Source organism: Oncorhynchus nerka, linkage group LG13, assembly GCF_034236695.1.
Source record: "Oncorhynchus nerka isolate Pitt River linkage group LG13, Oner_Uvic_2.0, whole genome shotgun sequence".
In the NCBI taxonomy this organism is placed as follows: domain Eukaryota; kingdom Metazoa; phylum Chordata; class Actinopteri; order Salmoniformes; family Salmonidae; genus Oncorhynchus; species Oncorhynchus nerka.
The window spans coordinates 83847311-83862790 of record NC_088408.1 but is presented as its reverse complement, the minus strand read 5'-3'; the positions used below and the strand labels follow the sequence as shown (position 1 = coordinate 83862790).

General features: G+C 38.9%; 1 protein-coding gene across 1 annotated transcript in view; it reads right to left on the bottom strand.

Moving 5' to 3' along the window:
* The window catches only part of LOC115140695 (protein patched homolog 1-like), a 167389-nt gene that overhangs the window by 40216 nt on the left and 111693 nt on the right, over positions 1-15480 (bottom strand). The window contains exon 17 of the mRNA XM_065026769.1: positions 11993-12176. Within this exon, the coding sequence (XP_064882841.1) occupies positions 11993-12176 (184 nt within the window). The remainder of the gene's footprint in view (positions 1-11992; positions 12177-15480) is intronic.

Below are 15480 nucleotides of genomic sequence, written 5' to 3'. Positions count from 1 at the left end.
TCACAACACTATAATATCTTATACCCACCATACTATAATATCTTATACCCACCACACCCCCACTATAATATATTTTACCCACCACATTATAATATTTTATACCCACCACACCCCACTATAATATCTTATACCCACCACACCACACTATAATATCTTATACCCAAAACACCACAATATAATATCTTATACCCAAGACACTATAATATCTTATACCCACCACACCACAGCATAAAATCTTATACTCACCACACCATAATATATTTTACCCACCACACCATAATATCATATACCCACCACACCACAATATAATATTTTATATCCACCACACCATAATATCATATACCCACCACACCCCAATATAATATCTTATACCCACCACACCCTACTATAATATTTTATACCCACCATACCCCACTACGATATCTTATACCCACCACACCCCACTATAATATCTTTTACCCACCACACTATAATATCTTATACCCACCATACTATAATATTTTATACCTACCACACCCCACTATAATATATTTTACCCACCACATTATAATGTTTTATACCCACCACACCCCACTATAATATCTTATACCCACCACACCCCCACTATAATATCTTATACCACCACACCCCCACTATAATATCTTATACTCACCACACCCCAACTACAATATCGTAAACCCACCACACCCCCACTATAATATCTTATACCCACCACACCCCCACTATAATATCTTATACCCACCACACCCCCACTATAATATATTATACCCACCACACCCCCACTATAATATCTTATACCCACCATACTATAATATTTTATACCCACCACACCCCACTATAATATCTTATACCCACCACACCCCCACTATAATATCTTATACCCACCACACCCCCACTATAATATATTATACCCACCACACCCCCACTATAATATATTTTACCCACCACACTATAATAACTTATACCCACCATACTATAATATTTTATACCTACCACACCCCACTATAATATATTTTACCCACCACATTATAATATGTTATACCCACCACACCCGACTATAATATCTTATACCCACCACACCCGACTATAATATCTTATACCCACCACACCACACTATAATATCTTATACCCACCACACCCCACTATAATATCTTATACCCACCACACCCCACTATAATATCTTATACCCACCATACTATAATATCTTATACCCACCACACCCCCACTATAATATCTTATACTCACCACACCCCCACTATAATATCTTATACTCACCACACCCCACTATAATAACGTATACTCACCACACCCCCACTATAATATATTATACCCACCACACCCCACTGTAATATCTTATACCCACCACACCACAATATAATATCTTATACCCACCACACCACAATATAATATCTTATACCCACCACACCCCACTATAATATCTTATACCCACCACACTATAATATCTTATACCAACACACTATAATATTTTATACCCACCACACCCCACTATAATATCTTATACCCACCACACCCCCACTATAATATCTTATACCCACCACACCCCCACTATAATATATTTTACCCACCACACTATAATAACTTATACCCACCATACTATAATATTTTATACCTACCACACCCCACTATAATATATTTTACCCACCACATTATAATATTTTATACCCACCACACCCGACTATAATATCTTATACCCACCACACCACACTATAATATCTTATACCCACCACACCCCACTATAATATCTTATACCCAAAACACCACAATATAATATCTTATACCCAAGACACTATAATATCTTATACCCACCACACCCCAATATAATATCTTATACCCAAAACACCACAATATAATATATTATACCCAAGACACTATAATATCTTATACCCACCACACCACCACTATAATATCATATACCCACCACACCCCACTATAAAATCTTATACCCACCACACCATAATATATTTTACCCACCACACCATAATATCATATACCCACCACACCACAATATAATATTTTATATCCACCACACCATAATATCATATACCCACCACACCCCAATATAATATCTTATACCCACCACACCCTACTATAATATTTTATACCCACCATACTCCACTACGATATCTTAAACCCACCACACCCCACTATAATATCTTATACCCACCATACTATAATATTTTATACCTACCACACCCCAGTATAATATATTTTACCCACCACATTATAATATTTTATACCCACCACACCCCACTATAATATCTTATACCCACCACACCCCCACTATAATATCTTATACTCACCACACCCCACTATAATAACTTATACTCACCACACCCCCACTATAATATATTATACCCACCACACCCCACTGTAATATCTTATACCCACCACACTATAATATCTTATACCCACAACACCACAATATAATATCTTATACTCACCACACCCCAAGTATAATATCGTAAACCCACCACACCCCCACTATAATATCTTATACCCACCACACCCCACTATAATATCTTATACCCACCATACTATAATATCTTATACCCACCACACCCCCACTATAATATCTTATACTCACCACACCCCCACTATAATATCTTATACTCACCACACCCCACTATAATATCTTATACTCACCACACCCCCACTATAATATATTATACCCACCACACCCCACTGTAATATCTTATACCCACCACAATATAATATCTTATACCCACCACACCACACTATAATATCTTATACCCACCACACCACACTATAATATCTTATACCCACCACACCACACTATAATATCTTATACCAACACACCCCACTATAATATCTTATACGTACCACACCACAATATAATATCTTATACCCACCACACTATAATATCTTATACGCACCACATCCCCCACTTTAATATATTATACCCAAAACACCCCAATATAATATCTTATACCCAAAACATCACAATATAATATCTTATACCCACCACACCCCCACTATAATATCTTATACTCACCACACCCCACTATAATAACTTATACTCACCACACCCCCACTATAATATATTATACCCACCACACCCCACTGTAATATCTTATACCCACCACACTATAATATCTTATACCCACAACACCACAATATAATATCTTATACCCACCACACCACACTATAATATCTTATACCCACCACACCACACTATAATATCTTATACCAACACACCCCACTATAATATCTTATACGTACCACACCACAATATAATATCTTATACCCACCACACTATAATATATTATACGCACCACATCCCCCACTTTAATATATTATACCCAAAACACCCCAATATAATATCTTATACCCAAAACACCACAATATAATATCTTATACCCACCACACCCCCACTATAATATCTTATACCCAAAACACCACAATATAATATCTTATACCCACCACACCCCCACTATAATATCTTATACTCACCACACCCCACTATAATAACTTATACTCACCACACCCCCACTATAATATATTATACCCACCACACCCCACTGTAATATCTTATACCCACCACACCCCAATATAATATCTTATACCCAAAACACCACAATATAATATCTTATACCCAAGACACTATAATATCATATACCCACCATACTATAATATTTTATACCTACCACACCCCACTATAATATATTTTACCCACCACATTATAATATTTTATACCCACCACACCACACTATAATATCTTATACCCACCACACCACAATATAATATCTTATACCCACCACACCACAATATAATATCTTATACCCACCACACCACAATATAATATCTTATACCCACCACAACACACTATAATATCAAATACCCACCACACCACACTATAATATCTTATACCAACACACTATAATATCTTATACCAACACACCCCACTATAATATCTTATACCCACCATACCCCCACTATAATATCTTATACCCACCACACCCCGCTATAATATCTTATACCTACCACACCCCCACTATAATATCTTATACCCACCACACTATAATATCTTATAACCACCACACCCCCACTATAATATCTTATACCCACCACACCCCACTATAAAATCTTATACCCACCACACCATAATATATTTTACCCACCACACCATAATATCATATACCCACCACACCACAATATAATATTTTATATCCACCACACCATAATATCATATACCCACCACACCCCAATATAATATCTTATACCCACCACACCCTACTATAATATTTTATACCCACCATACTCCACTACGATATCTTAAACCCACCACACCCCACTATAATATCTTATACCCACCATACTATAATATTTTATACCTACCACACCCCAGTATAATATATTTTACCCACCACATTATAATATTTTATACCCACCACACCCCACTATAATATCTTATACCCACCACACCCCCACTATAATATCTTATACTCACCACACCCCACTATAATAACTTATACTCACCACACCCCCACTATAATATATTATACCCACCACACCCCACTGTAATATCTTATACCCACCACACTATAATATCTTATACCCACAACACCACAATATAATATCTTATACTCACCACACCCCAAGTATAATATCGTAAACCCACCACACCCCCACTATAATATCTTATACCCACCACACCCCACTATAATATCTTATACCCACCATACTATAATATCTTATACCCACCACACCCCCACTATAATATCTTATACTCACCACACCCCCACTATAATATCTTATACTCACCACACCCCACTATAATATCTTATACTCACCACACCCCCACTATAATATATTATACCCACCACACCCCACTGTAATATCTTATACCCACCACAATATAATATCTTATACCCACCACACCACACTATAATATCTTATACCCACCACACCACACTATAATATCTTATACCCACCACACCACACTATAATATCTTATACCAACACACCCCACTATAATATCTTATACGTACCACACCACAATATAATATCTTATACCCACCACACTATAATATCTTATACGCACCACATCCCCCACTTTAATATATTATACCCAAAACACCCCAATATAATATCTTATACCCAAAACATCACAATATAATATCTTATACCCACCACACCCCCACTATAATATCTTATACTCACCACACCCCACTATAATAACTTATACTCACCACACCCCCACTATAATATATTATACCCACCACACCCCACTGTAATATCTTATACCCACCACACTATAATATCTTATACCCACAACACCACAATATAATATCTTATACCCACCACACCACACTATAATATCTTATACCCACCACACCACACTATAATATCTTATACCAACACACCCCACTATAATATCTTATACGTACCACACCACAATATAATATCTTATACCCACCACACTATAATATATTATACGCACCACATCCCCACTTTAATATATTATACCCAAAACACCCCAATATAATATCTTATACCCAAAACACCACAATATAATATCTTATACCCACCACACCCCCACTATAATATCTTATACCCAAAACACCACAATATAATATCTTATACCCACCACACCCCCACTATAATATCTTATACTCACCACACCCCACTATAATAACTTATACTCACCACACCCCCACTATAATATATTATACCCACCACACCCCACTGTAATATCTTATACCCACCACACCCCAATATAATATCTTATACCCAAAACACCACAATATAATATCTTATACCCAAGACACTATAATATCATATACCCACCATACTATAATATTTTATACCTACCACACCCCACTATAATATATTTTACCCACCACATTATAATATTTTATACCCACCACACCACACTATAATATCTTATACCCACCACACCACAATATAATATCTTATACCCACCACACCACAATATAATATCTTATACCCACCACACCACAATATAATATCTTATACCCACCACAACACACTATAATATCAAATACCCACCACACCACACTATAATATCTTATACCAACACACTATAATATCTTATACCAACACACCCCACTATAATATCTTATACCCACCACACCCCCACTATAATATCTTATACCCACCACACCCCCGCTATAATATCTTATACCTACCACACCCCCACTATAATATCTTATACCCACCACACTATAATATCTTATAACCACCACACCCCCACTATAATATCTTATACCCACCACACTATAATATCTTATACGCACCACATCCCCCACTTTAATATATTATACCCAAAACACCCCAATATAATATCTTATACCCAAAACACCACAATATAATATCTTATACCCACCACACCCCCACTATAATATCTTATACCCACCACACCCCCACTTTAATATATTATACCCACCACACCCCACTATAATATTTTATACCCACCATACCCCACTATAATATCTTATACCCACCACACTATAATATTTTATACCCACCACACCCCCACTATAATATCTTATATCCACCACACCCCCACTTTAATATATTATACCCACCACACCCCACTATAATATTTTATACCTACCACACCCCCACTATAATATCTTATACCCACCACACTATAATATCTTATAACCACCACACCCCAATATAATATTTTAAATCCACCACAACACAATATCATATACCCACCACACCACAATATAATATTTTATACCCAAAACACCACAATATAATATCTTATACCCACCACACCCCCACTATAATATCTTATACCCACCACACTATAATATCTTATAACCACCACACCCCAATATAATATTTTATATCCACCACACCACAATATAATATCTTATACCCACCACACCCCACTATAATATCTTATACCCACCACACCACACTATAATATCTTATACCAACACACCCCACTATAATATCTTATACCCACCACACCCCCACTATAATATCTTATACCCACCACACCCCCACTATAATATCTTATACCCACCACACCCCCACTATAATATCTTATACGTACCACACCACAATATAATATCTTATACCCACCACACTATAATATCTTATACGCACCACATCCCCCACTTTAATATATATTATACCCAAAACACCCCAATATAATATCTTATACCCAAAACACCACAATATAATATCTTATACCCACCACACCCCCACTATAATATCTTATACTCACCACACCCCACTATAATAACTTATACTCACCACACCCCCACTATAATATATTATACCCACCACACCCCACTGTAATAATTTATACCCACCACACTATAATATCTTATACCCACAACACCACAATATAATATCTTATACCCAATATAATATCTTATACACCACAATATAATATCTTATACCAACACACTATAATATTTTATACCCACCACACCCCACTATAATATCTTATACCCACCACACCCCCACTATAATATCTTATACCCACCACACCCCCACTATAATATCTTATACCCACCACACCCCCACTATAATATATTTTACCCACCACACTATAATATTTTATACCTACCACAACCCACTATAAAATATTTTACCCACCACATTATAATATTTTATACCCACCACACCCGACTATAATATCTTATACCCACCACACCACACTATAATATCTTATACCCACCACACCCCACTATAATATCTTATACCCAAAACACCACAATATAATATCTTATACCCAAGACACTATAATATCTTATACCCACCATACTATAATATTTTATACCTACCACACCCCACTATAATATATTTTACCCACCACATTATAATATTTTATACCCACCACACCCCACTATAATATCTTATACCCACCACACCACAATATAATATCTTATACCCACCACACCACACTATAATATCTTATACCCACCACACCACACTATAATATCTCATACCCACCACACCACAATATAATATCTTATACCCACCACACCACAATATAATATCTTATACCCACCACACCACAATATAATATCTTATACCCACCACACCCCACTATAATATCTTATACCCACCATACTATAATATCTTATACCCACCACACCCCCACTATAATATCTTATACTCACCACACCCCCAGTATAATATCTTATACTCACCACACCCCACTATAATATATTATACTCACCACACCCCCACTATAATATATTATACCCACCACACCCCACTGTAATATCTTATACCCACCACAATATAATATCTTATACCCACCACACCACAATATAATATCTTATACCCACCACAACACACTATAATATCAAATACCCACCACACCACACTATAATATCTTATACCCACCACACCACAATATAATATCTTATACCCACCACACCACAATATAATATCTTATACCCACCACACCCCAATATAATATCTTATACCCACCACACCACACTATAATATCTTATACCAACACACGATAATATCTTATACCAACACACCCCACTATAATATCTTATACCCACCACACCCCCACTATAATATCTTATACCCCCCACACCCCCACTATAATATCTTATACCCACCACGCCCCACTATAATATCTTATACGTACCACACCACAATATAATATCTTATACCCACCACACTATAATATCTTATACGCACCACATCCCCCACTTTAATATATTATACCCAAAACACCCCAATATAATATCTTATACCCAAAACACCACAATATAATATCTTATACCCACCACACCCCCCACTTTAATATATTATACCCACCACACCCCACTATAATATTTTATACCCACCATACCCCACTATAATATCTTATACCCACCACACTATAATATTTTATACCCACCACACCCCACTATAATATCTTATACGCACCACATCCCCCACTTTAATATATTATACCCACCACACCCCACTATAATATTTTATACCTACCACACCCCCACTATAATATCTTATACCCACCACACTATAATATCTTATAACCACCACACCCCAATATAATATTTTATATCCACCACAACACAATATAATATCATATACCCACCACACCACAATATAATATTTTATACCCACCACACCATAATATCATATACCCACCACAACACAATATAATATTTTATACCCACCACAACACAATATAGTATCATATACCCACCACACCACAATATAATATTTTATACCCACCACACCATAATATCATATACCCACCACACCCCACTATAATATTTTATACCCACCACAACACAATATAATATCATATACCCACCACACCACAATATAATATTTTATACCCACCACACCATAATATCATATACCCACCACAACACAATATAATATTTTATACCCACCACAACACAATATAGTATCATATACCCACCACACCACAATATAATATTTTATACCCACCACACCATAATATCATATACCCACCACACCCCACTATAATATTTTATACCCACCACAACACAATATAATATCATATACCCACCACACCACAATATAATATTTTATACCCACCACACCATAATATCATATACCCACCACAACACAATATAATATTTTATATCCACCACAACACAATATAGTATCATATACCCACCACACCACAATATAATATTTTATACCCACCACACCATAATATCATATACCCACCACACCCCACTATAATATTTTATACCCACCACACCCACACTATCATATCTTATACCAACCACACCCACACTATAATATGTTATACCCACCACACCCCACTATAATATCTTATACCCACCACACCCCACTATAATATCTTATACCCACCACACCCCACTATAATATCTTATACCCAACACACTATAATATTTTATACCCACCACACCATAATATCTTATACCCACCACACCCCACTATAATATCTTATACCCACCACACCACCACTAGAATATCGTATACCCACCACACCCCACTATAATAACTTATACCCACCACACCATAATAGCACATACCCACTACACCCCGCTATAATATCTTAAACCCACCACACCCCACTATAATATCTTATACCCACCACACCACCACTAGAATATCGTATACCCACCACACCCCACTATAATATCTTATACCCAGCACACCACCAGTATAATATTTTATACCCACCACACCCCACTATAATATCCTATACCCACCACACCATAATATCTTATACCCACCACACCACACTATAATATCTCATACCCACCACACCACACTATAATATCTTATACCCACCACACCATAATATCTTATACCCAGCACACCATAATATCATATACCCACCTCACCACACCACAATATAACATTTTATACCCACCACACCCCACTATAATATCTTATACCCACCCCACTATAATATCTTATACCCACCACACCCCACTATAATATCTTATACCCACCACAGCACAATATAATATCTTATACCCACCACACTATAATATCTTAAACACACCACACCCCCACTATAATATCTTATACCCACCACACCCCACTATAATATCTTATACCCACCACACCCCCACTATAATATGTTATACCCACCACACCCCAACTATAATATGTTAAACCCACCACACCCCCACTATAATATGTTATACTCACCACACCCCCACTATAATATGTTATACTCACCACACCCCCACTATAATATGTTAAACCCACCACACCCCCACTATAATATGTTATACTCACCACACCCCCACTATACTATGTTATACCCACCACACCCCCACTATAATATGTTATACTCACCACACCCCCACTATAATATCTTATATCCTCCACACTCACACTATAAAATCCAGTCCATATTGTTTTACCTAGGACTTTTCTTTCAAAAACATAAGTTTGATCAAAAACATCCCAGAAATGACACCGCAAAGACTCTGTGGTGTGTGTGTGTGTGTGCTTTCTAGTGCCTGGAGGGTCAGCCAGCACTACTTGCTAACATGGTTTGGCCCATTATAATCTCCACTACAAATGTCCATTAGGACTGGGAGTTGGAGCTCTGCCAACATTGCTCTGCTCCAGGGGGTTCCTGTACAGCCAAGCACTCTACCCTGCTTAGCCAATCATATTTACACTCACTGCTTGTTATCCAATCACATCTTCCCCCCTGTAATGCAAAGGCAGCCTCTCTCTCTCTTTCCGATGCTTGCTTCCTTCCCCTCTCCTGTCCACCCTCTTTTCCCTCACTCTCTTTCTCACACCCTTTTCCTCTCTTTCTCTTTCCCAATAATTGTCTTTCCCTTTCCTTTGTGCGCGCGCACTCTGTGTGTGTGTGTGGTAAGGAAACGAGAACAGGGTGTAGGCAGTTCTGGGTTCACAGAGTTTTAAGTGTGTGTGTGTGTGTGTGTGATCCATAGCGGCCTGTTGTGGTAAGAGTTATGACATTCACCACAGGCACCATTAGAGTACCACAGCGTGCTATCCCCCCCCCCCACACACACACAGCTCAGTATACTGTAAACTACCTCAGTTAAAACCAGAAAGTAGATACGAGTAATTAACTCCACAGATGGAATGGCACAAACTTGTACTCTAAAATAACTGCAGCTCAAATGTAATAAAAGCCTATGGAAGTGAAGTTGAGCAAAATAAGTAAAATGTTATACTCAAGGTGAAATGACCCATGGAATAGTTAGGCCACAAAACATAACAAGTAGTTCATAAATGTATATGAGTGTGTTTAGCGATACAAACAGATGGATAGCTCCATGTCACCATAAAGCAGTATGAGCTACCAGAGGTACCAGAGGCAGAAAAAAACAGTTCCTGCACACTTCTTAAATAAAGTCTTAGTCTTTTTTAATTAAATTGACAAATCTGTAGGCCAGTGTGCTAAATAATTATTGAGAGCAAAAAAGCGTGTTTGATATGATTGGCCATTGAAAGGTGTTTGTGGTAGTAAAGTGTGCTGTGATCGGTCACTCACTGCTGAGCCGTGTCTCGAGCATGGAGTCTGTGCGGTCATGGAGCCACTCCGGGGGGTGGGGCCGTATGTTGGCCTGCGAGGCTGCGTACGCCACCGGGTCGTTGCTGACCCACGCAGTCAGGTAGATGTAAAATGCCACCGGGTTGATGATGCCATCCGCATCCACCAAGCGCTGCCTAGTCAGCTAGAGAATAGTTAATAATTTAAAAGAAGGATAGAGGGAGAGAAGGAGGAGGGGGAAGGTGAGGGGGAACGAAGGAGGGGAATGTGAAGGGGAGAGAAGGAGGAGAGGGGTGGAGAGAGGGAGGAGGGGGAGAGAGGGGGAGAAGGAGGAGGGGGAGAGAGAGGGAGGAGGGGGAGAGAGAGGGAGGAGAGGGAGAGAGAGGGAGGAGGGGGAGAGAGAGGGAGGAGGCAATAGGAGAGAGAGGAGGAGAGAGATATTGGTGGTTAGCAACAGGCGTGAATTGTAGAAACAATGTGTCAACCAAAACTTCCTCCAGATGAACCCACTGCAGAAATTATATCCATGCATGAGCATGAGAAAACGCACCCGCTTTAAAAATAAGCGAAAAATTTCTCCCTCTCTCCAACGCAAAGAAAAGTAAACAGTCAAACACTGGTGCCTTCTGAAAATTCCCGTATTTCTCGGTGAGCTTCACAGAATTATTAGGCCTAAATTTAAACATGGAAATGCCAAATCAGCTTTTCAGGTGCGGTCAGATGTGTTAGTCTCCTGAGAACAAAAAAGCATGCATGTAACGTGTTGAGAACCAGCATACCTCTCCAACAGAACTAGCGAGCAAAGGCTAGTGCGCACAGCCCCTACAGTATGCTCCCTCCCAGTCCTATGAGAGATTACTAGATTCCCTCTCTACTTTCTCTCACAATTCTACAATTTCCCCTACAAAACTATTTGGTTACCTCACTTCCACAACAGCTAGCTACCCTCCCTCCCATGGCTATAGCTCAAGCCTTAGTAGCTAGCTCCTGAACTTTACAACTATTATAGCACACTTCTTCATCACATCAAACTAGCTAGCACATTTCTTTTACAACTAAGTTAACTCCATTCCCTAACAGAATCAGCTAGCTACTGTAGCTCCTTCTCCCCACAGAGCTAACTAGCCTATGGGCTAGTGCTAGCTTCCCTCCTCGGGACTCTCCGAGGGCTGTAGCTCCCTCCCTTGTGAGATCGGTGATTAGTAGCTAGCTACCTCCTGAGAGGTGCAGCCATTACTGCACACCGCTCCACGCCACTCACCCTTCTCAGGGGGGGGGGGGGGGGTAGCTTGAGATTGGCTGGAGTCCCTATGTGTGTCTGTGTGCAGTTAGCCTTGCTGTTAACACTGAAGAGAATGCCACCCTGCAAATCAAGTAAAGCACAAAAATAACACAGCATCTGTACAGATGTTGCTTGCGCTGGCTTCTCCTGACCCCCACGGATACCCAGAATGTCCTATATCACAGTCAGATCCAGACAGAGGACAAAAGGGCTCTTTTTTTTAGGGGCTCTTGATAGAAGTAGCAAAGCCTCTCTCTCTCTCTCTCACACACCTTACCTTGCTTGCTCCCTTCCCCTCTCCTGTCCCCCCTCTTTTCCCTCACTCTCTTTCTCGTACCTGTTTCCTCTCTGTCTCTTTCCCAATCCTTTTATTTCCCTTTCTGTGTCTCTCTCTCTCTCCCTCTCTCTCTCTCTCTCTCCAAGGGCTTTATTGTCATGGGAAACATAAGTTTACATTGCCAAAGCAAGTGAAGTAGATAATAAATAAAAGTGACATAAACAATAACAATTAACAGTAAACACTGTTTAAAAAAGAATAAAGACATTTCAAATGTCATATTATGTGCAAATAGTTACAAAAGGGAAAATAAATAAGCATAAATATGGGTTGTATTTACAATGGTGTTTGTTCTTCACTGGTTGCCCTTTTCTTGTGGCAACAAGTCACACATCTTTCTGCTGTGATGGCACACTGTGGTATTTCACCAAATAGATATGGGAGTTTATCAAAATTGGGTTTGTTTTCCAATTCTTTGTGGGTCTGTGTAATCTGAGGGAAATATGTGTCTCTAATATGGTCATACATTTGGCAGGAGGTTAGGAAGTGCAGCTCAGTTTACACCTCATTTTGTGGGCAGTGTGCACAGAGCCGGTCTTCTCTTGAGAGCCAGGTCTGCCTGCGGCAGCCGTTCTCAATAGCAAGGCTATGTTCACTGAGTCAAAGCTTTCCTTATGTTTGAGTCAGTCACATTGGTCAAGTATTATGCCACTGCGTACTCTCTGTTCAGGGCCAAATAGCATTCTAGTTAGCTCAGTTTTTTTGGTCATTCTTTCCAATGTGTCAAGTAATCATCCTTTTGTTTTTTCATGATTTGGTTGGGGCTCTGTGGGGTCTTTTTGTGAACAGAGCCCCAGGACCAGCTTGCTTAGTGGACTCTTCTCCAGGTTCATCTATCTGTAGGTGATGGCTTTGTTATGGAAGGTTAGGGAATTGCTTCCTTTTAGGTGGTTTTAGAATTGAACAGCTCTTTTCTGGATTTTGGGTATCAGCCTAATTCTGCTCTGCATGCATTAGTTGGTGTTTTACATTGTACACTGAGGATATTTTTGCAGAATTATGCATGCAGATTTTCTCATTTTCACAACCATAAAGGGCAATGGGCTCTTTGACTGATTTAAGTATTTTTAGCCAGATCCTAATTGGTATGTTAAATGTTATCTTCCTTTTGATGACCTTCTTGCGTTGTCTCTCAGATTGTTCACAGCTTTGTGGATGTTACCTGTGGCGCTGATGTTCAGGCCAAAATATGTATAGTTTTTTGTGTGCTAGTAGGGCAACGGTGTCGAGATGGAATTTGTATTTGTGGTCCTGGCAACTGGACCTTTCTTGGAACACCATTATTTGTGCCTGTGTGATCTGACCCGCTTCCCAGTCCTTGACTGTCTGGGCCCAGGTCTGACAGAATCTATGCAGAAGATCTTGGTGCTGCTGTAGGCCCTCCTTGGTTGGGGACAGAAGCACCAGATTATCAGCAAACAGTAGACATTTTACTTCAGATTCCAGTAGGGTGTGGCCGGGTGCTGCAGACTGTTCTAGTGCCCTCGCCCATTCGTTGATATACATGTTGAAGAGGGTGGGTCTTAAGATGCATCCCAGTCTCACCCCACGGCCCTGTGGAAAGAAATGTTTTTTTTTGCCAAATTTAACCACACACTTGTTGTTTGTGTACGTGGATTTTATAATGTCGCATGTTTTTCCTCCAACACCACTTTCCATCAATTTGTATAGCAGACCCTCATGCCAAATTGAGTCAAAAGCTTTATTGAGGGCAACAAAGAAGACTTTGCCTTTGATTTGGTTTGTTTGTTTGTCAATTAGGGTGTGGTGAATACGTGGGCTGCCGTATGGTAATTTGGTAAAAAGCTAATTTGAAATTTGCTCTGTACATTGTTTTCATTGAGGAAATGTAGGAGTCTGCTGTTAAGA